The 27,884-nt window shown below is 44.0% G+C and overlaps 1 protein-coding gene across 26 annotated transcripts in view; it reads left to right on the forward strand.

Annotated features, from left to right (window-relative positions):
- LOC139547192 (E3 ubiquitin-protein ligase MYCBP2) overlaps positions 1–27,884 on the forward strand; it is a 313,317-nt gene that overhangs the window by 91,049 nt on the left and 194,384 nt on the right. For 21 of the 26 annotated variants that reach the window (XM_071356258.1, XM_071356266.1, XM_071356259.1 and 18 more), the window contains exons 12-18: positions 5,846–6,050; positions 6,248–6,412; positions 6,759–6,917; positions 7,092–7,296; positions 10,964–11,109; positions 20,799–20,909; positions 21,470–21,565. In XM_071356258.1, coding sequence (XP_071212359.1) covers positions 5,846–6,050; positions 6,248–6,412; positions 6,759–6,917; positions 7,092–7,296; positions 10,964–11,109; positions 20,799–20,909; positions 21,470–21,565 — 1,087 coding nt within the window. The remainder of the gene's footprint in view (positions 1–5,845; positions 6,051–6,247; positions 6,413–6,758; positions 6,918–7,091; positions 7,297–10,963; positions 11,110–20,798; positions 20,910–21,469; positions 21,566–27,884) is intronic. The other 5 variants (XM_071356262.1, XM_071356285.1, XM_071356269.1 and 2 more) reach the window with 4 other exon arrangements.

A 27,884-nucleotide genomic window follows, 5' to 3' on the forward strand; every position in this document is an offset into this window, starting at 1 on the left:
TGTTGATACTCTCAGCAGGCGTCTAGCCTGTGGTGGCTTTCCCCAGTAGATTGTGCAAGTTCTTAATCTGTTTGCTCAGAGTAGCCACGTCTCTATAGTCCTCCGCGAGTGAACAGTTGTTGCATTGGAACTCTGATGTGTCTACATTGTCCCGGAAGAGAGCTTAGTATATACAGCTCCTGCAACGCACAAAATGCCCAATTTTTTCCTCTTTAATGGCGAAGCCTCCTTGAGAAGAGACACAGCAACTTAATCCGTGTCGCAGAGATAATGATTTATAGGCAGAGTAAAAAAATAAGAGACAATAACTGATGTATTTTTCCAGACCTACAGTGCCTTCAAAGTTTTCTGACCCCTTGACTTTTTCCACATTTTGTTACGTTACAGCCTTATTCTAAAATGGATTAAATAAACTATTTTCCTCATTCTACACACAATACCCCATAATGACAAAGCGAAAACAGGTTTTTAAACATTTTTGCAAATGTATTAAAAATAAAAAGCATACTTTATTTGCATATGTATTCAGACCCTTCGCTATGAGACTCGAAATTGAGCTCAGGTGCATCTTGTTTCCATTGATCATCCTTGAAATGTTTCTACAACTTGATTGGAGTCCACCTGTGGTAAATTCAATTTGTTGGACATGATTTGGAAAGGCACACACCTGTCTATATAAGGCCCTACAGTTGACAATGCATGTCAGTGCAAAAACCAAGCCATGAGGTCGAAGGAATTGTCCATAGAGCTTCGAGACAAGATTGTGCCACTTCTATGCTTAAATAACTGGAAGTCATTGGTTATTCCATCCATCTAGCAGAGCAAACTGTCCACTGCTGCATTGCCCTACTGCTGTCTGTGCCACCCGTTCCTCCCAGTTAAACAAAGCAGGGCCTGCAGGAGGGAAAACACTGACCAACCACCAGCACTGGGAAATCCTCTAATTCCCAAACAACGAAATAGACTGTAGTATGGACCTATCTGGATGCCTAAGTGACAGATGGAAATACAACCATGTTTGTGGGATAGTTTATTTGGATCCCCAATCCCCATTTAGCTGGAAGCTGTTCTTCCTGGGGTCCGCAAAAAACAAACATTAGGCCTAGATAGGGATACTTATAGGAAAGGTATATGTTTATGTGAGCTTGTTTGTAATTATAACTGCTTGTGTGTTTACCTTCTCTAAATGCCAGGGATCAAGTTTGTTTTGACTAAGTGCGTGTCTTTGCCTCGGTGTATGGGTGTCGTAGTGTAGGCCCTGTGAGATAGTGTAGCAGTGCTAGCTAGCCAGGCCCTAGTCTGAGAAGGCCGTAATCGCCACTGCTGGCTTTATCTGCAGGTTACCCCCTCTGTTCCAGCCAGCCAGCCAATGTAAAAATAGGAGCAGTTGACCTGTGACTCAACACACACACACACACACACACACACACACACACACACACACACACACACACACACACACACACACACACACACACACACACACACGTTACAGAGGGTCAAAGATCGTACCCCCAAACATGCTAACCTCTCCTGTTATTGATAATGGTGAGAGGTAAGCATGTCTTGGGGGTAGGATTTTTGACCCTCTAACTTTCTCACTCATCGTTGTTCACGATTCATTCAGGATTATCTACAATCACGTCCTCTGCATCCAATTTGCTGTCATGTGTTAGTGTTTAGAGTTTGTTATAACCAATTTATTGATGTGTTTATGATATGCTGTAGCTCGTGCCCTATTTCAAAGGGATTAGTTTTGCTGGTGAAGGTCGGGTAATGCAATTATTTGCACGAGCATAAAACACCACATCTGTCATTTGTATATGGCAGGAGAGTAACAATTCCAGCCAGAATAATGTGCTGTTTTTTGTCGAACTCCATGGTCCTCTGATAATATTAGTCCGGTGTGAATCAACATCCCTGTATTTTGGGATAAACGTCTGAGTTTGACAGGTGTTGCTCGAGGTTTGCACAAAAAAACAATAACTGATTTGATAAATTGAACTAAGTGCTGCGCATAAGCTATATGTGATTGGACTACCAATTTCATAGTGAATGCTTTTGTTTATGTGTTTTGTGCGTATGAATTGTGTATTGCCAAATGTATGAGTCAAAAATATTGAGCCTATTTAATGCAACCCTTACTGTTAATTGATCGCAAAGCAGCATGCAACTGACCTAAACGTTTGGAAATTGTTTTTTTTTTGTCATCCATAGCCTTAAAATGCATCTCAAGTGCAATTGCACTGTTCAGCTGGGGTGCATTTAGGACGTACTGCGGATTGCTAAAATATCCTAATTATGATCACACTTCCTCAATTCTAATAATATTGCGACACTATAGAAAGATGGTTTGGTATGGTTTAGAGACTTGGGAACCAAGCTGGAGTTATCCATGTGTCCCTATCACCTGGACATGTTGAAATTGTCACGATCGTCTTCTTGAGAGAGATTGGACCAAGGCGCAGCGTGTGCAAAATACATCTTCTTTTATTAAAGAAGAGAGAAAAACCAAGAAACGAACAACTATACACAAACTAACAAAATAACAAACTGACGACCGTGAAGCTATACATATAAATAGTGCTGACACAAACACTACACATAGACAATTACCCACAACCAGCTAAAGCCCATGGCTGCCTTAAATATGGCTCCCAATCAGAGACAACAATAACCAGCTGTCTCTAATTGAGAACCAATTCAGGCAACCATAGACTTTCCTAGACACCTACACTGAACACTAAACCATCTACTCTACTTAACCCCCTAAACCATACAACACCCTAGACAATACAAAAACACATACTACACCATGTCACACCCTGACCTAACTAAAATAATAATGAAAACAAAGATAACTAAGGCCAGGGTGTGACATAACCCCCCCCTTAAGGTGCGAACTCCGGACGCACCAGCATAAAGTCTAGGGGAGGGTCTGGGTGGGCGTCTGTCCACGGTGGCGGCTCTGGTACTGGTCGTGGTCCCCACCCCACCATAGTCACTACCCGCTTTCGTAGCCTCCTCCAAATGACCACCCTCCAACTTAACCCCACTGGATTAAGGGGCAGCACCGGACTAAGGGGCAGCACCGGACTAAGGGGCAGCACCGGACTAAGGGGCAGCACCGGACTAAGGGGCAGCACCGGACTAAGGGGCAGCACCGGACTAAGGGGCAGCACCGGACTAAGGGGCAGCACCGGACTAAGGGGCAGCACCGGACTGAATGGCTCTGGCGGATCCTGGCTGGCTGGCTCTGGCGGATCCTGGCTGGACGGCTCTGGCGGATCCTGGCTGGACGGCTCTGGCGGATCCTGGCTGGACGGCTCTGGCGGATCCTGGCTGGACGGCTCTGGCGGATCCTGGCTGGACGGCTCTGGCGGATCCTGGCTGGACGGCTCTGGCGGATCCTGGCTGGCTGACGGATCTGGCTGCTCCTGGCTGGCTGACGGATCTGGCTGCTCCTGGCTGGCTGACGGATCTGGCTGCTCCTGGCTGGCTGACGGATCTGGCTGCTCCTGGCTGGCTGACGGATCTGGCTGCTCATGGCTGGCTGACGGATCTGGCGGCTCATGGCTGGCTGACGGCTCTGGCGGCTCATGGCTGGCTGACGGCTCTGGCGGCTCCTGTCTGGCGGAAGGCTCTGGCGGCTCCTGTCTGGCGGAAGGCTCTGAAGGCTCATGGCAGACGGGCGGCTCTGAAGGCTCATGGCAGACGGGCGGCTTTGCAGGCTCAGTACAGACGGGCGGCTTTGAAGACTCAGTACAGACGGGCGGCTTTGAAGACTCAGTACAGACGGGCAGTTCATTCGGCGCTTGGCAGACGGACAGTTCAGACGCCGTTGGGCAGACGGGCAGTTCAAGCGCCGTTGGGCAGACGGGCAGTTCAGGCGCCGTTGGGCAGACGGGCAGTTCAGGCGCCGTTGGGCAGACGGCAGACTCTGGCCGGCTGAGACGCACTGTAGGCCTGGTGCGTGGTGCCGGAACTGGAGGTACCGGGCTAAAGACACGCACCTTCAGGCTAGTGCGGGGAGAAGGAACAGGGCATGCTGGACCCTGGGAGCGCACATTAGGCCTAGTGCGTGGTGCCGGAACTGGTGGTACCGGACTGGGGACACGCATCTCAGGGCTAGTGCGGGGAGCAGCAACAGGACGCACAGGACTCTGGGGACACACAGGAGGCTTGGTGCGTGGTGTAGGCACTGGTGGTAAAGGGCTGGAGACACGCACCATAGGGCTAGTGCGTGGAGGAGGCACTGGTGGTACTGGGTTGGGGCGAGGAGGTGGCGCCGGAAATACCGGACCGTGCAGGCGTACTGGCTCCCTTGAGCACCGAGCCTGCCCAACCTTACCTGGTTGTATGCTCCCCGTCGCCCGACCAGTGCGGGGAGGTGGAATAACCCGCACCGGGCTATGTAGGCGAACCGGGGACACCATGCGTAAGGCTGGTGCCATGTAAGCCGGCCCGAGGAGACGCACTGGTGACCAGATGCGTTGGGCCGGCTTTATGACATCCGGCTCAACGCTCAATCTAGCCCGGCCGATACGTGGAGCTGGAATGTACCGAACCGGGCTATGCACGCGTACAGGAGACACCATGCGCTCTACTGCGTAACACGGTGTCTGCCCGTACTCTCGCTCTCCACGGTAAGTACAGGGAGTAGGCGCAGGTCTCCTACCTGACTTCGCCACACTCCCTTTAAGGCCCCCCCCAATACATTTTTGGGTTGTACTCACGGGCTTCCAGCCTTGCTTCCGTGCTGCCTCCTCATATCACCTCCTCTCGGCTTTAGCTGCCTCCAGCTCTTCACGAGGGAGGCGATATTCTCCCGGTTGTGCCCAAGGTCCCTTACCATCCAGTATCTCCTCCCATGTCCATGAATCCTGTGTAGGTGGGTCCTGTTGCCGCTTGACACGCCGCTTGGTCCTAGATTGGTGGGTAATTCTGTCACGATCGTCTTCTTGAGAGAGATTGGACCAAGGCGCAGCGTGTGCAAAATACATCTTCTTTTATTAAAGAAGAGAGAAAAACCAAGAAACTAACAACTATACACAAACTAACAAAATAACAAACTGACGACCGTGAAGCTATACATATAAATAGTACTGACACAAACACTACACATAGACAATTACCCACAACCAGCTAAAGCCTATGGCTGCCTTAAATATGGCTCCCAATCAGAGACAACAATAACCAGCTGTCTCTAATTGAGAACTAATTCAGGCAACCATAGACTTTCCTAGACACCTACACTGAACACTAAACCATCTACTCTACTTAACCCCCTAAACCATACAACACCCTAGACAATACAAAAACACATACTACACCATGTCACACCCTGACCTAACTAAAATAATAATGAAAACAAAGATAACTAAGGCCAGGGTGTGACAGAAATACTGTATCTTCACGCCTAGAATAAAAACATCCAGGCTTCCGTCATAACTGTAAATTCATTGGGGGGGGGGGATCCCTTCCGAATCGTCCTCTGGAATAACGGGCATTCTGGAGTAAAATTACATAACCAATGTTCTCTAGTAATACTAGTTCTGTGCGTATAGGTCTTTGGTGACATGCATACATGTGTCACGTAAAGAGAGCAAGGGTTGATGGAATAGGGAATGTTTTTCTTAAACAAATGAGGGATTTCGGTAACAGTACTTTTCAGTCAGAAGTGGCTATGGCTATGTCCAGAATTGTAGGTTTTACACTAGCTAGTACATTTTGGGCTAATAACTGATATGTCATGAGAAAAAGTTTTTTTTTATGCGGCAGTTCCTATTAAAATATTTTCTCTCTCCCCTTTCCTCTCCCTCTCACCCCTCCTCTCCCTCCTCAGATCTACTACACAGGGAAGTACCAGAGCCTGGGCATCAAGCAGGGTGGTCCGTCGGCAGGTAAATGGGTGGAACTGCCCATCACCAAGTCACCTAAGATCGTCCAGTTCTCAGTGGGCCACGACGGCTCGCACGCCCTGCTGGTGGCAGAGGATGGCAGCGTGTTCTTCACTGGCTCAGCGAGCAAGGGAGAAGATGGAGAGTCCAGTAAGTATGAATGTGAACACACACCTACACAGACAAGAACACGCGTACATTACAGCACACACACCAATAAGTCATGATATAAGATTATTCAACGGGAGAGGGAAGGGAAAAGGCACTGTATTCAGAATAATCTCCAACCAACTTTGTGCGCCTCTTGCATAGAGATGATTCTCTAACGTTTTGTTTCTACTCTTCAGCCAAGAGCCGGCGCCAGCCGAAGCCCTACAAGCCCAAGAAGATGATGAAGCTGGAGACCAAGACGGCGGTGAACACGGCCTGCAACAACGGCAGCAGCAGCATCGTCACCAAGGATGGAGAGCTATACATGTTCGGCAAGGATGCTATCTACAGCGACAGCACCTGTGAGTGGGATAGAGACTAGGGAAAGGGTACATTTGGGTTGTGTTGGCTAGTGCAAATGTTAATTTGTGTTAGTGATGCTGATGAACTTGAGTGGGACAGAGAGGGTTAATCTGGGTAGTGATCATTCGTGCAAATGTTCACGTCTGAAATATTACAACATGGCTGTCAAAGTAAGCTTTTGAAAAGCCATGTTGGTTTGATAAGGGTCTTTTATAGCCTGGAAATGTTGATAGATTTCAGCTCAGTTTAGTGAAATGTACCATGATTCAAGTCAGGATAAAGCTAGGTCTTTAACAGTCACTATACATTATCAATGTTTTCTCCTTTCTTTTGTGCCCCCTTCAGGCCAGGTGTCAGACCTGAAGGGTCACATTGTAACCCAGGTAGCCATGGGGAAGGCCCACACCTGTGTCTTGACTAAGAGTGGAGAGGTCTGGACGTTTGGGGTCAACAACAAGGGCCAGTGTGGCCGAGAAACAGGGGCCATGAACCAGGCGGGGAAAGGTAACATGCATGACGGACACACACATGAGCATGCACGAGCACAGAAATTACCACACAACACAAACAAACTTCAATATACCGTATGCACACCAAACACCTCTTTCTTTGCATGTATATATTGTGTATTTTGCGTTCATCACCCATTCATGTGAACATCTTCTCTAACCCCTGTAGCATTTGGCGTGGAAAGCATGGCGACGGCCATGGATGAGGACCTGGAGGATGAGCTGGAGGAGAAGGAGGAGAAGAGCATGATGTGCCAGCCGGGCATGCACAAGTGGAAGCTGGATCAGTGCATGGTGTGCACCGTGTGTGGAGACTGCACCGGCTACGGAGCCAGCTGTGTCAGCAGCGGGCGGCCCGACAGAGTACCCGGAGGGTAAGGAAACTTGACGAAGAGGCAGACACACACACCCACCATTCACTAGTTGGTCTATCTTTGTTAAGAGAAAGTACATTTATGGTTGGGTCTACGGGCGGTAGGTAGCCTAGCGGTTAAGAGCGTTGGGCCAGTAACTGAAAGGTTGCTGGTTGGAATCCCCGAGCATACTCGGTAAAATATTCTGTCCATGTGCCCTTGAGCAAGTCACTTAACCCTAATTGTTCCTGTAAGTCGCTCTGGATAAGACCGTCTGCTAAATGACTAAAATGTATGTTTTCATGATTAGGGTTTTTTGGCACGTATATTTGTTAGTACCTTGTGCTCTGTCTTTACAAATCAGTAAGCTGTAGACCACACTATTTACCAAGAGTTTTTATATTTTTCGTAGCTGTCTATTTACCACCACAAACCGATGCTGGCACTAAGGCCGATGTGAGAAAGACCTAGAAACAGGTCAACATTCACAAGGCTGCAGGGCCAAAAGGATTACCAGGATGTGTACTCTGAGCATGCGCTGACCAACTGGCAAGTGTCTTCACTGACATTTTCAAGCTGTCCGTGACCGATTATGTAATACCAGCATGTTTCAAGCAGACCACCATAGTTCCTGTGCCCAAGAACACCACGGTAACCTACCTAAATGAGTACCTAAAGTCGGAAGTTTACATACACTTAGGTTGGAGTCATTAACTCGTTTTTCAACCACTCCACAAATTTCTTGTAAACAAACTATAGTTTTGGCAAGTCGGTTAGGACATTTACATTTACATTTAAGTCATTTAGCAGACGCTCTTATCCAGAGCGACTTACAAATTGGTGCATTCACCTTATGATATCCAGTGGAACAACCACTTTACAATAGTGCATCTAACTCTTTTAAGGGGGGGGGGGGGGTTAGAAGGATTACTTTATCCTATCCTAGGTATTCCTTAAAGAGGTGGGGTTTCAGGTGTCTCCGGAAGGTGGTGATTGACTCCGCTGACCTGGCGTCGTGAGGGAGTTTGTTCCACCATTGGGGTGCCAGAGCAGCGAACAGTTTTGACTGGGCTGAGCGGGAACTGTACTTCCTCAGAGGTAGGGAGGCGAGCAGGCCAGAGGTGGATGAACGCAGTGCCCTTGTTTGGGTGTAGGGCCTGATCAGAGCCTGAAGGTACGGAGGTGCCGTTCCCCTCACAGCTCCGTAGGCAAGCACCATGGTCTTGTAGCGGATGCGAGCTTCAACTGGAAGCCAGTGGAGAGAGCGGAGGAGCGGGGTGACGTGAGAGAACTTGGGAAAGTTGAACACCAGACGGGCTGCGGCGTTCTGGATGAGTTGTAGGGGTTTAATGGCACAGGCAGGGAGCCCAGCCAACAGCGAGTTGCAGTAATCCAGACGGGAGATGACAAGTGCCTGGATTAGGACCTGCGCCGCTTCCTGCGTGATGCAGGGTCGTACTCTGCGAATGTTTTAGAGCATGAACCTACAGGAACGGGTCACCGCCTTGATGTTAGTTGAGAACGACAGGGTGTTGTCCAGGATCACGCCAAGGTTCTTAGCACTCTGGGAGGAGGACACAATGGAGTTGTCAACCGTGATGGCGAGATCATGGAACGGGCAGTCCTTCCCCGGGAGGAAGAGCAGCTCCGTCTTGCCGAGGTTCAGCTTGAGGTGGTGATCCGTCATCCACACTGATATGTCTGCCAGACATGCAGAGATGCGATTCACCACCTGGTTATCAGAGGGGGGAAAGGAGAAGATTAATTGTGTGTCGTCTGCATAGCAATGATAGGAGAGACCATGTGAGGATATGACAGAGCCAAGTGACTTGGTGTATAGCGAGAATAGGAGAGGGCCTAGAACAGAGCCCTGGGGGACACCAGTGGTGAGAGCACGTGGTGCGGAGACAGATTCTCGCCACGCCACCTGGTAGGAGCGACCTGTCAGGTAGGACGCAATCCAAGCATGGGCCGCGCCGGAGATGCCCAGCTCGGAGAGGGTGGAGAGGAGGATCTGATGGTTCACAGTATCAAAGGCAGCCGATAGGTCTAGAAGGATGAGAGCAGAGGAGAGAGAGTTAGCTTTAGCAGTGCGGAGCGCCTCCGTGACACAGAGAAGAGCAGTCTCAGTTGAATGACTAGTCTTGAAACCTGACTGATTTGGATCAAGAAGGTCATTCTGAGAGATAGCAGGAGAGCTGGCCAAGGACGGCACGTTCAAGAGTTTTGGAGAGAAAAGAAAGAAGGGATACTGGTCTGTAGTTGTTGACATCGGAGGGATCGAGTGTAGGTTTTTTCAGAAGGGGTGCAACTCTCGCTCTCTTGAAGACGGAAGGGACGTAGCCAGCGGTCAAGGATGAGTTGATGAGCGAGGTGAGGTAAGGGAGAAGGTCTCCGGAAATGGTCTGGAGAAGAGAGGAGGGGATAGGGTCAAGCGGGCAGGTTGTTGGGCGGCCGGCCGTCACAAGACGCGAGATTTCATCTGGAGAGAGAGGGGAGAAAGAGGTCAAAGCACAGGGTAGGGCAGTGTGAGCAGAACCAGCGGTGTCGTTTGACTTAGCAAACGAGGATCGGATGTCGTCGACCTTCTTTTCAAAATGGTTGACGAAGTCATCAGCAGAGAGGGAGGAGGGGGGAGGAGGGGGAGGAGGATTCAGGAGGGAGGAGAAGGTGGCAAAGAGCTTCCTAGGGTTAGAGGCAGATGCTTGGAATTTAGAGTGGTAGAATGGTAGTGATTTAGAGTGGTAGATCTACTTTGCATGTCACAAGTAACTTTTCCAACAATTGTTTAAGGACAGATTATTTCACTTATAATTAACTGTATCACAATTCCAGTGGGTCAGAAGTTTACATACACTAAGCTGACTGTGCCTTTAAACAGCTTGGAAAATTCCAGATATTGTCATGGCTTTAGAAGCTTCTGATAGGCTGATTGACATCATTTGAGTCAATTGGAGGTGTACCTGTGGATGTATTTCAAGGCCTACCTTCAAACTCAGTGCCTCTTTTATTGACATGGGAAAATCAAAAGAAATCAGCCAAGACCTCAGAAAAAAAGTGTAGACCTCCACAAGTCAGGTTAATCCTTGGAAGCAATTTCCAAATGCCTGAATGTACTGCGTTCATCTGTACAAACAATAGTACGCAAGTATAAACACCATGGGACCACGCAGCCGTCATACCGCTCAGGAAGGAGACTCATTTTGTCTCCTAGAGATGAGCATACTTTGGTGCGAAAAGTGCAAATCGATCCCAGAAGATGCTGGACGAAACAGGTACAAAAGTATCTAAATACCACAATAAAACGAGTGCTATATCGACATAACCTGAAATGCCACTCAGCAAGGAAGAAGCCACTGCTCCAGAACTGCCATATAAAAAGCCAGACTGCGGTTTGTAACTGTTCATGGGGACAAAGATTGTACTTTTTGGAAAAATGTCCTCTGGTCTGATGAAACAAAATAGAACTGTTTGGCAGTAATGACAAATTATGTTTGGAGGGAAAAGGGTGAGGCTTGCAAGCCGAGGAACACCATCCCAAACGTGATTTGAATGCTGATCAGATTCACTGATATTTGTCTCTGGGTGTATGTTTGTATGCTTTGTCTTGTCTGGTGGATGTCTGTCTGTCTTTGTATGTTTGTATTGATGTTTTGTCTGTGTTTCTCGCTCTCTCTCTCCCACTCAGTATCTGTGGCTGTGGTTCTGGGGAGTCTGGCTGCTCAGCGTGTGGCTGCTGCAAAGCCTGCGCCAGGGAGCTTGATGGACAGGAGGTCAGACAGAGGGGCATCTTCGACGCTGTCAAGGAGATGATACCACTAGATCTACTACTAGGTACACCACACAATAACAGTTGTTCAATATATCTGCGTGTTCATGTTTGTTGTACTCATTCTCAATCAGTCACAACCTTTTTCACACTGTATGTAGTTTCTTCAGAAAGTATTCACACCCCTGGACTTACTCCCTGAATTCAAAATTGATTACATTTTTTCTCTCTCACCGGTCTACACACAATACCCCATAATGACAAAGTTAATAAAAAAAAAAAAAGAAGACATTTTTGCAAATGTATTGAAAATCTCATTTACATAAGTATTCACACCCCTATGTCAATACATGTTAGAATCACCTTTGGCAGCGATTACAGCAGTGAGTCTTTCTGTGTAAGTCTATAAGAGCTTTGCACTTCTGGATTGTACAATATATGCCTATAATTCGTTTCAAAATACTTCAAGCTCTGTGAAATTGGTTGTTGATCATAGCTAGCCAACCATTTTCAAGTCTTGCCATCGTTTTTACTTAAATCTGCTTGAAAATCTATCTCGGCCACTCAGGAACATTCACTTTCTTGGATAGCAACTCCAGTGTAGATTTAGCTATGTTTTTTAGGTTATTGACCTGCTGAAAGGTCAATTCCTCTCCCAGTGTCTGGTGTAAAGCAGACTGAACCACGTTTTCCTCTATGATTTTGCTTGTGCTTAGTTCCATTCCGTTTATTTTTTATCCTGAAAAACTCCACAGTCCTTAATGATTACATGCATACCCATAACATGATGCAGCCACCACTATAATTGAAATGTGGAGAGTGGTACTCAGTAATGTGTTGTATTGGATTTGCCCCAAACATGCCACTTTTTATTCAGGACATATTTTGCAGTGTTACTTTAGTGCCTTGTCGAAAACAATAATATTTTTAATCTGTACAGGCATCCTTTTCACTATGTCAATTAGGTTAGTATTGTGGAGTAACAAACATGTTGTTGATCCTGTATCTTTGTAGTGACTGGGTGTATTGATACATCATACAAAGTGTAATTAATAACTTCACCATGCTCAAAGGGATATTCAAAGTCCCCCCCCCCCCCCATCTACCGATAGGTGCCCTTTATGGGGCATTGGATAATCTCTCTGGTCTTTGTGGTTGATTCTGTTTTTGTATGTGTTGGGTACAGAAATGAGGTGGTCATTCAAAAATCACTTTAAAAAGTATTATTGCACACAGTGCAATTTATGTGACTTAAGGACATTTTTACTCCTGAACATTTAGTCTTTCCATAACAAAGGGGTTGAATACTTATTAACTCAAGATATTTCAGTTTAAAATGTTTAATTACGCTGAACAAAAATATAAACGCAACAGAAATTATCCATACGCACAAAAAGCTGATTTCTCTCAAAAATCTCTTTGCATTTCTTCTTTGCCAAGATAATCCATCCAATAGACAGGTTTGGCATATCAAGAAGCAGATTAAACAGCATGATCATTACACAGGTGCACCTTGTGCTGTGGATAATAAAAGGCCACTCTAAAATGTGCAGTTTTGTCTCACAACACAAAGCTCAGATGCATGTTTGGAATGCTCTGGATCGTGTACGACAGCGTTTTCCAGTTCCTGCATATATCCAGCCACTTCGCACAGCCATTGAAGAGGAGTGGCACAACATTCCAATGGCCGCAGTCAACAGCCTGATCAACTTTGCAAAGGAGATGTGTCGCGCTGCATGAGGCAAATGGTGGTCACACCAGATACTGACTGGTTTTCTGATCCACGCCCCAACCTTTTTCTTTTAAGGTATCTGTGACCAACAGATGCGTATCTTTATTCCCAGTCATGTGAAATCCGTAGATTAGGGCCTAATGCATTTATTTAAATTGACTGAGTGCCTTATATGAACTGTAACTCAGTAAAGTCTTTGAAAATGTTGCGTTTTTATATTTTTGTTGAGTATAATTTGTAAATATTTTGAAAAACATCATTCCACTTTGACATTATAGGGTACTGTGTGTAGGCCAGTGACAACAAATCAAAATTGAATCCAGTTTAAATTCAGGCTGTAACACAACAAAATATGTAAAATGTCAAGGGGTGTGTGAATACTTACTGAAGGCACTCTGTCACAGGTTACAAGCCATTACTGTTGTCTGCTTCTTTTATTTCTATTTTGTCTGTCATTCCATGTCAGCATACTTCTTTACCATAGCTACATGTCTCAGCCAATGTTTTCCCGAAACCAGGCGCCAGCCAAATAACAGCATAGAGGTAACTCATGTAACCACGGTTCTGTCTGCTATTTGCGGTTAGGACAAACAGAGCAATTTCAGTTTTCTTTCCAACAATAACGGGAAAAAAATGAGGCCCTCCGTTGAAGTTTTAATTGCCGATGTGGCCCTTGAGCCGCAATTACTGCCCTGCCTTAGACCAGCGATTTTTAGCTGGTGATTTGGGTCGCAGGAAGTTTTGAATGGGTCACCGGTGTCTGTGTAAAAAATATGCATTCCCCAATCTGAACTTAACACTAAATCCGCCGCAGGCCAACAGCCTAAAAAAATATCAGCCCCCCAAAAATGCTACGTCCAGCGCCTTCCCTGACTTCCTAAATGTTTGTATTTTACACTTCTCATTTGTCAGAAATCACAAACAGAAAATTGTTTAGAACCTTTTTTCACACCTATTCCGAACTTAACCCACCAAGACAATGTGCTGTAGGACATTGGTACTCAGCCAGGCGCTAATGCGTCTTTCTCTTCTCACTGAATGACTGACAAATTGTTGAATGGGCTGTAATTTTGCACCTTTAAAATCTAATTTAAATTAAGCCTAACTGAATGATAAGGAGGGTAAAGAGGTTGATTTAATTTAGATAATACTATAGTGTCATGATGAGTTTATGTCTATTTATTAGCAGCAAACAATTTGACAGTGCTCCTTGGGGGTTGATTTCCATTCTCTTAAGTTTTACTTTGTAAAAAGAAACCGTTATGGAACTGTTTTATTTACTCTAACTCTTACTAAGCTAATTTATTGTAAGGGCAACAAGAACATGCTACTTGTTGCAGTAGGCCTTTAGAATAATGTAAAACATATATCCTTGACTCTATCCAGCAAAGCAAACGATGCCAGCCCACTGAATGAATGAGAAATAGACCGAATGGGCGATAATTGTCCAAGTTCCTTCACAATTGAATTTAAATTATTTTTAACTGAATGATGAGGGTGAAGAGGTGGATTTCATTTCGAACAGTAATAGTGTAATGATGAGTTTGTTATGCCTATTTATCATGTTCATATTTTGACCGAGCACCTTGCGGGTTGATATTGTTCTTGACTGTTTTATTTACTGTAGCTCCATCACTAATCCAATGTATTGTAAGGGAAATGAAAACATCCTGTCTTGTAGTAGGCCTTTAGGTTAATGCAAAACATATCCAACTCTATCCAAGTTGATGAGCGGGGAAAAAACGATGCCGGTCAGCCTTCACAGCCGGCCCATCGAAACTATACCAAAACTAATTTCACACATAGTAAGAGTTAGCCTATAGACTAAATTTAAATTGACAATCTGATCAGTGACAATATTAGACCTATCAGTTGTCAAATTGTACATGAAGAAATGGACACATCTTGTAATTTACATGGAGAGGAGCATCACTTAATCAAATCCTCCTTCAGAGTCACATGCAGGTAAAACATTTTGATTTCTATATAGTATCAGAAAGAGCATGTTCGGCGGTTTCTGTTGCACATACCTTTGACAAATAACTCTCATAATTCAAGAGGCGCAGCTCTATTTCCAAATGTCTACTTTTTCCTAGATAGCCGTGTTGTCCATGCATTCAGTACATGACCACTCGCACAGCAGCATTGTTATGGCTACTAAGCAATTAGTAATAGTAACATGATGAATGTAAAATTAAATATGCTATTTATTTATGATATTCATCCTTTACAATTGTCATTGTACTGGTGCTTTTGTTTAGGAATACAGCAAATCATTTCACATATCTTTTTAATCTACTTTGTCAAAAGAGGCTGTAACTGGACTTTATTAATTACTATACATATATTACTAATTGAATCTACAAATAAGTTTGTTCAAATGGATTACACTGTAATGTTTTTATTGTAAGGGAAGCTAAAATAGGCTGTAGGCCTATGTTTTTTCTAGGAATTTGTAGAATTATACATAACATACCCGTGACTCTATATATATATATAAACTGCTCAAAAAAATAAAGGGAACACTTAAACAACACAATGTAACTCCAAGTCAATCACACTTCTGTGAAATCAAACTGTCCACTTAGGAAGCAACACTGATTGACAATAAATTTCACATGCTGTTGTGCAAATGGAATAGACAAAAGGTGGAAATTATAGGCAATTAGCAAGACACCCCCAAAAAAGGAGTGATTCTGCAGGTGGTGACCACAGACAACTTCTCAGTTCCTATGCTTCCTGGCTGATGTTTTGGTCACTTTTGAATGCTGGCGGTGCTCTCACTCTAGTGGTAGCATGAGACGGAGTCTACAACCCACACAAGTGGCTCAGGTAGTGCAGTTCATCCAGGATGGCACATCAATGCGAGCTGTGGCAAAAAGGTTTGCTGTGTCTGTCAGCGTAGTGTCCAGAGCATGGAGGCGCTACCAGGAGACAGGCCAGTACATCAGGAGACGTGGAGGAGGCCGTAGGAGGGCAACAACCCAGCAGCAGGACCGCTACCTCCGCCTTTGTGCAAGGAGGTGCACTGCCAGAGCCCTGCAAAATGACCTCCAGCAGGCCACAAATGTGCATTTGTGCACAATCAGTGTTGCTTCCTAAGTGGACAGTTTGATTTCACAGAAGTGTGATTGACTTGGAGTTACATTGTGTTGTTTAAGTGTTCCCTTTATTTTTTTGAGCAGTGTGTGTATATATATATATATATATATATATATATAAATAAATTAGAGGTCGACCGATTATGATTTTTCAATGCCGATACCGATTATTGGAGGACAAAAAAAGCCGATACCGATTAATCGGCCGATTTATTAAAAAAAATATATATAATTTTTTTTTATTTTTATATATATATATATATATATATATATATATATATATATATATATATATATATCTATATCATACACACACACACACACACACACACACACACACACACACACACACACACACACACACACACACATTTTTGTAATAATGACAATTGCAACAATACTGAATGAACAATGAACACTTTTATTTTAACTTAATATAATACATAAATACACACACACGCACACAGCTCTGAAGTGAAAATGATACTGAAGAGTGCTTAGGAGACAAATACTCAACTGTTTGAATAAAAATTGAGTTTAAGTTACCTGTGATGAATGTTGAAAACAAAACCTTTAATTTCTATATGCAGGAAATCCTATTTTAATAATGGGCATGGTAAGAATTGACAACCAAAGTGCGAGTCATAATTCCCATGACACCTTCTAGCAAAATCTGAAAAGCGGTTCCTTCATTTATTCCATAGGATATTTTTTAGATTCACTTAAAATAAGGTCTGTGTTTCGTGTAGGCTTACATCACCGTGCCAATTTTATAACTGTGTAGATATCCATAGGACAAGGTAACTCTGATCAATATTGGCTAAATATAAGCGAAGATAAAAAAAAATTGTAGAGTGGATTTATGAAAATATGTTGACAAACATGACCTTATCCTAGTGAGATTTACACGGGTATCAAAACGTCGAGGCGGTTTAAGCCTGTACGAAACACAGACCTTATTTGAAGTAGATCAAGACATTCTCTATGGAAGACATGAACGGTAAAATAACGAAGGAACCCCTTTCAAATTCAGCCGCAAGTTATTACAGGAATTATAACGCGTCGACTCTTTCTCTCTAAACCATATACCTTTGACTAATCCGGAAACTATCACCTCGAAAACAAAACGTTTATTCCGTTCCGTATTTTATCTAATGGGTATTTTATCCATGAGTCTAAATATTCCTGTTACATTGCACAACCTTCAATGTTGTCATAATTACGTAAAATTCTGGCAAATTAGTTCGCAAAGAGCCAGGCGGCCCAAACTGTTGCATATACCCTGACTCTGCGTGCAATGAACGCAAGAGAAATGACACAATTTGACCTGGTTAATATTGCCTGCTAACCTGGATTTCTTTTAGTTAAATATGCAGGTTTAAAAATATATACTTGTGTATTGATTTTAAAGGCATTGATGTTTATGGTTAAGTACACATTGGAGCAATGACAGTCATTGATTGATTGTTTTTTATAAGATAAGTTTAATGCTAGCTAGCAACTTAGCTTAGCTTACTGCATTCGCTAACAGGCAGGCTCCTCGTGGAGTGCAATGTAATCAGTGTTAGAGCATTGGACTAGTTAACTGTAAGGTTGCAAGAATGGATCCCCCGAGCTGACAATGTTAAAAATCTGTCGTTCTGCCCCTGAACGAGACAGAACGTTCCTAGGCCGTCATTGATAATAAGAATGTGTTCTTAACTGACTTGCCTAGTTAAATAAAGATTAAATAAAGGTGTAAAAAAACAACAAAAAGAAAAAACGGCAAATCGGCGCCCAAAATACTGATTTTTCGATTGTTATGAAAACTTGAAATCGTCGATTCTGATTAATCGGTCGACCTCTAATATATATATATATTTATTTATTTTATCTCCCACAAATATTTCTTCATGCAACTCATCTTTTACAATAGATTATGCACTATTTAGCAAGCATTGGTGCTTATGTTTGCACACCTTGTGGGTTGATAAGGGGACGCCCGGCAACGTTCTCTAGCGGTACTTGTAACCTGAAAGGCCAGGCCTTTCAGTGTTAATCGACTAAATCCAGATAAAAAGTGATTAAATAATTTGTTCTCTGAATTATTTTCCTTCAGTATAGTTAAAGGGTCGGCGACTGAGACAACCTGGTTCAATTTGGGTCCCGAGGTAAAACCAGTTCAGATGAACTACCGTAGACCAAATCCCAAATCTGCTGTTTAGCCCAAACATACACACAAACAGGTCTGGGATCAGGCCAGGGCGTCTCGCTCAAGTAATAGTAGAAGAAACACTGGGCTCTCAGCATAAAGCTGATTTTGCATTATTATGATACACAGTTGAAGTCGGAAGTTTACATACACCTTAGCCAAATGCATTTAAACTCAGTTTTTCACAATTCCTGACATTTAATCCTAGTAAAAATTCCCTGTCTTAGGTCAGTTAGGATCACCACTTTATTTTAAGAATGTGAAATGTCAGAATAATAGTAGAGAGAATTAATTTATTTCAGCTTTTATTTCTTTCATCACATTCCCAGTGGGTCAGAAGTTTATATACACTCAATTAGTATTTGGTAGCATTGCCTTTAAATTGATTAACTTGGGTCAAATATTTCTGGTAGCATTCCACAAGCTTCCCACAATAAGTTGGGTGAATTTTGTCCCATTCCTCCTGACAGAGCTGGTGTAACTGAGTCAGGTTTGTAGGCCTCCTTGCTCACACTCGCCTTTTCAGTTCTGCCCACACATTTTCTATAGGATTGAGGTCAGGGCTTTGTGATGGCCACTCACAACACCTTGACTTTGTTGTCCTTAAGCCATTTTGGAGGTATGCTTGGGGGTCATTGTCCATTTTGAAGACCCATTTGCGACCAAGCTTTAACTTCCTGACTGATGTCTTGAGAAACCTTAGTGTGGCTTTTTATATGGCGGGTTTGGAGCAGTGGCTTCTTCCTTGCTGAGCGGCCTTTCAGGTTATGTCGATATAGGACTTGTTTTACTGTGGATATAGATACTTTTGTACCTGTTTCCTCCAGCATCTTCATGAGGTCTTTTGCTGCAGTTCTGGGATTGATTTGCACTTTTTGCACCAAAGTACGTTCATCTCTAGGAGACAGAAGCGTCTCCTTCCTGAGCGGTATGACGGCTTTGGGGTCCCATGGTGTTTATACTTGCTTACTATTGTTTGTACAGATGAACGTGGTACCTTCATGTATTTGGAAATTGCTCCCAAGGATGAACCAGACTTGTGGAGGTCTACCATTTTATTTCTGAGTTTTTGGCTGATTTCTTTTGATTTTCCCATGGCGTCAAGCAAAGAGGCACTGTGTTTGAAGGTATGCCTTGAAATACATCCACAGGTACACTTCCAATTGACTCAAATGATGTCAATTAGCCTATCAGATGCTTCTGTAGCCATGACATAATTTTCTGGAATTTCCCAAGCTGTTTAAAGGCACAGTCAACTTAGTGTATGTAAACTTCTGACCCACTGGAATTGTGATACAGTGAAATAATCTGTCTGTAAGCAGTTGTTTGAATTTTTTTTCTGTCATGCACAAAGTAGATGTCCTAACTGACTTGCCAAAACTATAGTTTGTCAACAAGAAATTTGTGGAGTGGTTGAAAAACACGTTTTAATGACTCCAACTTAAGTGTATGTAAACTTCCGACTTCAACTTTAGCTAGCTAGTAGCATGTCTGTCTAGTTTGTCTTCATGCAAAGCTCAAGATCGATGCTGCCCCTTAGATCTAGGATAAGGGGGGTGAAACTGCAGCCTTAGAATTCAAACTGAATCTCGCTATATTGCACAAATTTTTCACTTCACCAATCCAGTCTGGCATTGCCGTCATTTAATCAATCAAATGTATTTATAAAGCCCTTCTTACATCAGCTGATATCTCAAAGTGCTGTACAGAAACCCAGCTTAAAACCCGAAACAGCAAGCAATGCAGGTGTAGAAGCACTGTGGCTAGGAAAAACTCCCATGAAAGGCCAGAACCTTGGAAGAAACCTAGAGAGGAACCAGGCTTATGGCTGTGCCGGGTGGAGATTATAACAGAACATGGCTAAGATGTTAATGTTCATAGATGACCAGCATTGTCAAATAATATTAATCACTGTGGTTGTCGAGGGTGCAACAGGTCAGCACCTCAGGAGTAAATGTCAGTTGGCTTTTCATAGCTGATCATTCAGGGTATCAGCAGGTCTGGGACAGGTAGCACATCCGGTGAACAGGTCAGAGTTCCATAGCCGCAGGCAGAACAGTTGAAACTGGAGCAGCAGCATGGCCAGATGGACTGGGGACAGCAAGGAGTCATCAGGCCAAGTAGTCCCGAGGCATGGTCCTAGGGCTCAGGTCCTCCGAGAGAGAAATAGAGAATTAGAGAGAGCATACTTAAATTCACACAGGACACCGGATAAGACAGGAGAAATACTCCAGATAAAACAGACTGACCCTAGCCCCCCGACACATAAACTACTGCAGCATTGATACTGGAGGCTGAGACAGGAGGGGTCGGGAGACACTGTGGCCCCGTCCAACGATACCCCCGGACATTTAGTCCATTTGTATTCATCTGCAATGAGGGGTTTTGTATGAAATGTATTTGTAAGTGGATCACATCATCAGACCAACCAGCCCATAATTTTTAATAGGGCTTTTTTTTACCAGGCCAAGAGCCTCTATTGGAGGATTCCAGACTAAATCAGTAATGTTTAACAATTTAGCGTGATTTTGTTAGGATGTCGAGGCTAATGAAACAATAAACTGACCTCATGTCAGTTTCAAGGCAATGGGTTTGCGTCATTCTATCCTATGTGAAGATGCATCGCTTCTCCATGTCGTCGTCTCCTCCCTCCATTCATCCACGTTGTGTGTTGTCTCTGTCTCTCCTCCACCTGGTTCTCTCTCTCCCGCGGGGCGGTGTGTGTTTCAGCTGTGCCTGTCCCCCCTCCCCCAGGAGTCAACATCGAGGAGCACATCCAGATCCGGCAGGAGGAGAAACGTCAGCGCATCAACCGCCGACACCGGCTGGAGGAGGGACGAGGTACGGGCAAGGATTCGATAGGGGATAGGGTATAGGGTTAGGTTTGTGTTTGGGATGGAGAAAAGGCTGAAGCCAGGGACGAAATATGGGATAGAAGGGGATGGGGACAACGGGGTAGGGAATAGGGTCTAGGGGATAGGAGATTAGGGGAGAGTGGAAGGTGTTTGTGTGATTGGGGAGGAGAAAAGCCAAAACATCAACGACTAGGAGGGAATAGTGAGTAGGGGATGGGGATTAGTGACAAGGGGAGGGTGTGTGTGTTTGCTAGTGTAAGTTTGGTGGTTGGTGTTTGTGTTGATGGGTGCAGTGACCTGGGTGGGGCCATAAACAATACAGGCATGGAAAGACAGTACTCTGACCTTGTCCTTGCTATGATTGTGTTTCCCAAATTTCAGTATTGTGCCCTGTGATTTTCCCCCTTGGCTTGTGTATTTGTGATTGTGCAGTGTGTTGTGCTATTGTTTTAGTAGTTGTTATGCTGCAGTGTGACAATTGTGTATCTCTCCCAATCTGTCACCCTGCTGTGTCCATGCATGTGAAAGTTTCTTTCTCCCTCCCAGGCCGCATTGTTTTCCCCGGCCCCATATTAATGAACCAGCGTGAGCAGGCCCTAGTCAGACTCAGACCCCTAAGGCATAAGCGGGACAAGCACACAGGTACAACAGCCGGTCTTCCAATTCACTATCCTTAACTCAAACGGGCACCGCCCCGCCCCTCTTTGGTCTGTCTCACACCCCACCAAACCGGCTGTCCAGCTCGTTTACACAGCCGCCCGCCCACCCGTTCTCTCCTCTCTCTCTCCCTTGAAAAGTAAGACATATCTACACCGGATCATAATTATGTGTGTGTGGATATATGTATATGTGATGTGTGTGTATATATATATCTATGTGTGCGTGCACACACACACACAGTTGATGTCGGAAGTTTACATACAACTTAGCCAAATACATTAAACATTAAACTGATTTCTGAATAATTTTTCTTCAGTATAGTTAAGGGGTCGGCGACTGAGAACCCCTGGTTCAATTTGGGTCCCGAGGCAAAACCAGTTGAGCTTAACTACCGTAGACCATCCTCCTTCGCCAGATCCCAAATCTGCTGTTTAGCCCAAACAAACAGGTCTGGGATCAGGCCAGGGCGTCTCGCTCAAGTAATAGTAGAAGAAACACTGGGCTCTCAGCATAAAGCTGCTTTTGCATTAATATGATACACAGTTGAAGTCGGAAGTTTACATAAACCTTAGACAAATGCATTTAATCCTCGTAAAAATTCCCTGTCTTAGGTCAGTTAGGATCACCACTTTATTTTAAGAATGAAATGTCAGAATAATAGTAGAGAATTATTTATTTCAGCTCTTATTTCTTTCATCACATTCCCAATGGGTCAGAAGTTTACATACACTCAATTAGTATTTGGTAGCATTGCCTTTAAATTGTTTTTCTTGGGTCAAATGTTTCGAGTAGCCTTCCACAAGCTTCCCACAATAAGTTGGGTGAATTTTGGCCCATTCCTCCTGACAGAGCTGGTGTAACTGAGTCAGGTTTGTAGGCCTCCTTGTTCGCACACACTTTTTCAGTTCTGCCCACAAATGTTCTATAGGATTGAGGTCAGGGCTTTGTGATGATCACTCCAATACCAGGACTTTTTGTCCTTAAGCCATTTTGCCACAACTTTGGAAGTATGCTTGGGGTCATTGTCCAGTTTGAAGACCCATTTGCGACCGAGCTTTAACTTCCTGACTGATGTCTTGAGATGTTGCTTCAATATATCCACAATTTTCCCACCTCATGATGCCATTTATTTTGTGAAGTGCACCAGTCCCTCTTGCAGCAAAGCACACCCACAACATGATGCTGCCACCCCTGTGCTTCACGGTTGGGATGGGGTTCTTCGGCTTGCAAGCCTCCCCCTTTTTCCTCCAAACATAACGATGGTCATTATGGGCAAACAGTTCTATTTTTGTTTAATCAGACCAGATGACATTTCTCCAAAAAGTTAGATCTTTGTCCCCATGTGCAGTTGCAATCCGTAGTCTGGCTTTTTATATGGCGGGTTTGGAGCAGTGGCTTCTTCCTTGCTGAGCGGCCTTTCAGGTTATGTCGATATAGGACTTGTTTTGCTGTGGATATAGATACTTTTGTACCTGTTTCCTCCAGCATCTTCGCAAGGTCCTTTGCTGTTGTTCTGGGATTGATTTGCACTTTTCGCACCAACGTACGTTCATCTCTAGGAGACAGAACGCGTCTCCTTCCTGAGCGGTATGACGGCTGCATGGTCCAATGGTGTTTATACTTGCCTACTATTGTTTGTACAGATGCATGTGGTACCTTCAGGCATTTGGAAATTGCTCCCAAGGATGAGCCGGAATTGTGGAGGTCTACCATTTTTTCTGAGGTCTTGGCTGATTTCTTTTGATTTTCCCATGATGTCAAGCAAAGAGGCACTGAGTATGAAGGTAGGCCTTGAAATACATCCACAGGTACACCTCCAATTGTTTCAAATGATGTCAATCAGCCTATCAGAATCTTCTAAAGCCATGACATAATTTTCTGGAATTTTCCAAGCTGTTTAAAGGCACAGTCAGCTCAGTGTATGTAAACTTCTGACCCACTGGAATTGTGATACACTGAGTTATAAGAGAAATAATCTGTAAGCAATTGTTGGAAAAATGACTTGTCATGCACGAAGTAGATGTCCTAACCGACTTGCCAAAACTATAGTTTATTAATTAGACATTTGTGGAGTGGTTGAAAAAGGAGTTTTAATGACTCCAACCAAAGTGTATGTAATCTTCCGACTTCAACTGTACATACATACATACACACACATATATGTTCTACCGTTCAAAGGTTTGGGGTCACTTAGCAATGTCCTTGTTTTTGAAAGAGAAGACAATTTTTTTGTCCATTAAAATAACATAAAATTGATCAGAAATACAGTGTAGACATTGTTCATGACTATTGTAGCTGGAAACGGCAGATTTATTATGGAAAATTGAATAGGCCTACAGAGGCCCATTATCAGCAACCATCACTCCTGTGTTCCAATGGCAAGTTGTGTTAGTTAATCCAAGTTTAGCATTTTAAACGGCTACTTGATCTTTAGAAAACCCTTTTGCAATTATGTTAGCTCAGTTGAAAACTGTTTTTATTAAAGAAGCAGTAAATCTGGCCTTTAGACTAGTTGAGTATCTGGAGCATCAGCATTTGTGGGTTCGATTACAGGCTCAAAATGGCCAGAAACAAAGAACTTAATTCTGAAACTCGTCAGTCTATTTCTAAGTGACCCCAAACGTATATATACACTACACTAAACTACCGGTCAAAAGCTTTTGAACACCTACTCATTCAAGGGTTTTTCTTATCTTTTAAAAATAATTTTTACATTTTACAGTCATGGCCAAAAGTTTTGAGAATGACACAGCCTCAGTTTGTATGATGTCAATTTGCATATACTCCAGAATGTTATGGAGAGTGATCAGATGAATTGCAATTAGTTGCCAAGTCCCTCTTTGCCATGCAAATGAACTGAATCCCCAAAAAACATTTCCACTGCATTTCAGCCCTGCCACAAAAGGACCAGCTGACATCATGTCAGTGATTCTCTTGTTAACACAGGTGTGAGTGTTGACGAGGACAAGGCTGGAGATCACTCTGTCATGCTGATTGAGTTCGAATAACAGACTGGGAGCTTCAAAAGGAGGGTGGTGCTTGGATTCATTGTTCTTCCTCTGTCAGCCATGGTCACCTGCAAGGAAACACGTGCTGTTATCATTGCTTAGCACAAAAAGGGCTTCACAGGCAAGGATGATTGCAATCACAGGCAAGGATGATTGCACCTAAATCAATCATTTATCTGACCATCAAGAACTTCAAGGAGAGCGGGTCAATTGTTGTGAAGAAAGCTTCAGGGCACCCAAGAAAGTACTGCAAGCGCCAGGACCCTCTCCTAAAGTTGATTCAGCTGCGGGATCGGGGCACCACCAGTACAGAGCTTGCTCAGGAATGGCAGCAGGCAGGTGTGAGTGCATCTGCACGCACAGTGAGGCAAAGACTTTTGTAGAATGACCTGGTGTCAAGAAGGGCAGCAAAGAAGCCACTTCTCTCCAGGAAAAACATCAGGGACAGAATGATATTCTGCAAAAGGTACAGGGTTTGGACTGCTGAGACTGGGGTAAAGTCATTTTCTCTGATGAGATTGTTTGGGGCATCCGGAAAAAAGCTTGTCCGGAGAAGACAAGGTGAGCGCTACCATCAGTCCTGTGTCATGCCAACAGTAAAGCATCCTGAGACCATGTGTGGGGTTGCTTCTCAGCCAAGGGAGTGGGCTCACTCACAATTTTGACTAAGAACACAGCCATGAATAAATAATGGATACCAACACATCCTCAGAGAGCAACTTCTCCCAACTATCCAGGAACAGTTTGGTGATTAACAGTTCCTTTTCCAGCATGATGGAGCACCTTGCCATACGGCAAAAGTGATAACTAAGTGGCTCGGAGAACAAAACATAGATATTTTGGGTCCATGGCCAGGAAACTCCCCAGACCTTAATCTCATTGAGAACTTGTGGTCAATCCTCAAGAGGCGGGTGGAGAAACTAAAACCCACAAATTCTGACAAACTCCAAGCATTGATTATGCAAGAATGGGCTGCCATCAGTCAGGATGTGGCCCAGAAGTTAATTGACAGCATGCCAGGGCAGATTGCAGAGGGTTTGAAAAAGAAGGGTGAACACTGCAAATATTGACTCTCTGCATCAACTTCATGTAATTGTCAATAAAAGCCTTTGACACTTATGAAATGCTTGTAATTATACTTCGGTATTCCATAGTAACATCTGAGAAAAATATCTAAAAACACTGAAGCAGCACATTTTGTGGAAATTAATATTTGTGTAATTCTCAAAACTTTTGGCCATGACTGTAGAATAATAGTGAAGACATCAAAACTATGAAATAACACATATGGAATCAACAGCTGAACCATCGAGAGCATCCTGATGGGTTGCATCACTGCCAGGTATGGCAACTGTTCGGCCTCCAACCGCAATGAACTGCAGAGCGCGAATGGCCCAGTACACCACTGGGGCCAAGCTTCCTGCCATGACCTCTATACCAGGCAGTGTCAGAGGAAGGCCCTAAAAACTGTCAAAGATTCCTGCCACCCTAGTCATAGACTGTTCTCTCTGCTACCGCACGGCAAGCTGTACAGGAGCGCTACGTTTAGGTCCAAGTGGCTTCTAAACAGCTTCTACACCTAAGCCATAAGACTCCTGAACATCTAATCAAATGGCTTCCCAGACAATTTGTATAGTCACTTTAATAACTCTTTCTACATGTACATTTTTCCTCAATTACCTCGACTAACCGGTGACCCTGCACACTGACTCTGTACCTGCACCCCCTGTATATAGTCTCCCTATAGTTATTTTACTGCTGCTCTTTCATTATTTGTTACTTTTATTTCATTGTTTTAGTTATTTTTCTTAACTGCATTGTTGGTTAAAAGTTAGTAAGTAAGCATTTCACTGTAAGGTCTACACCGGCTGTATTCGGCACATGTGACATATATAAATGTGATTTGATCTTGTAGTAACCCAAAAAGTGTTAAGCAAATCAAAATATATTTGAGATTCATCAATAGCCACCCGTTGCCTTAATGACAGCTTTGCACACTCTTGGCATTCTCTCAACCAACATCACCTGCAATGCTTTACGCATATGCTGAGCACTTGTTGGCTGCTTTTCCTTCACTCTGCGGTCGGACTCATCCAAACCATCTCAATTTGTTTGAGGTCGAGGGATTGTGGAGGCCAGCTCATCTGATGCAGCATTCCATCACTCTCCTTCTTGGTAAATAGCCCTTACACAGCCTGGAGGTGTGTTGGGTCATTGTCCTGTTGAAAAACAAATGAGCCCAGACCTGATGGGATGGCGTATCACTGCAGATTGAAGTGTAGCTTTATTCTAAATAAATCACAGACCGTGTCACCAGCAAAGCATCCCCACACCATAACACCTCCATGCTTTGCGGTTGGAAATATACATGCAGAGATCTTCCGTTCACCCACACCGCGTGTCATGAAGACACAGCGGTTGGAACCAAAAATCCCCAATTTAGATTCCAGACCAAAGGATAGATTTCCACCGGTCTAATATCTGTTGCTCGTGTTTCTTTGCCCAAGCAAGTCTCTTCTTATTGGTGTCCTTTAGTTGTGGTTTATTTCCTGCAATTTGACCATGAAGGCCTGATTTACACAGTCTCCTCTGAACAGTTGATATTGAGATGTGTTTGTTAGTTGAACTCTGAAGCATTTATTTGGGCTGAAATTTCTGAGTCTGGTAACTAATGAACTTATCCTCTGCAGCAGAGCTTACTCTGGGTCTTCCATTCCTTTGGCGGTCCTCATGAGAGCAAGTTTCATCATAGCGCTTTATGGTTTTTGCGACTGCACTTGAAGAAACTTTCGAAGTTCTTGAAAGTATTGACTGACCTCATGTCTTAAAGTAATGATGGACTGTTGTTTCTCTTTGCTTATTTGAGCTGTTCTTTCCATAATATGGACTTGATCTTTTACCACCCTACCTTTTCACAACACAAAGAAATTCCAGAAGTTTACTTTTAAGGAGGCTCACCTGTTAATTGAAATGCATTCCAGGTTACTACCTCATTTAAATGTTTTTATTTAACCTTTATTTAACTAGGCAAGTCAGTTAAGAACAAGAGATCACCCAGACAGGAAGATCACGTCAGTGACTCAACCCACTCAAGTGACGCACCCCTCCTAGGGACGGCATGGAAGAGCACCAGTAAGCCAGTGACTCAGCCCCTGTAATAGGGCTAGAGGCAGAGAATCCCAGTGGAGAGAGGGGAACCGGCCAGGCAGAGACAGCAAGGGCGGTTCGTTGACCCAGAGCCTTTCCGTTCACCTTCACACTCCTGGGCCAGACTACACTCAATCATATGACCC

This window comes from Salvelinus alpinus, chromosome 20, assembly GCF_045679555.1.
Source record: "Salvelinus alpinus chromosome 20, SLU_Salpinus.1, whole genome shotgun sequence".
NCBI classification, from domain to species: Eukaryota; Metazoa; Chordata; class Actinopteri; order Salmoniformes; family Salmonidae; genus Salvelinus; species Salvelinus alpinus.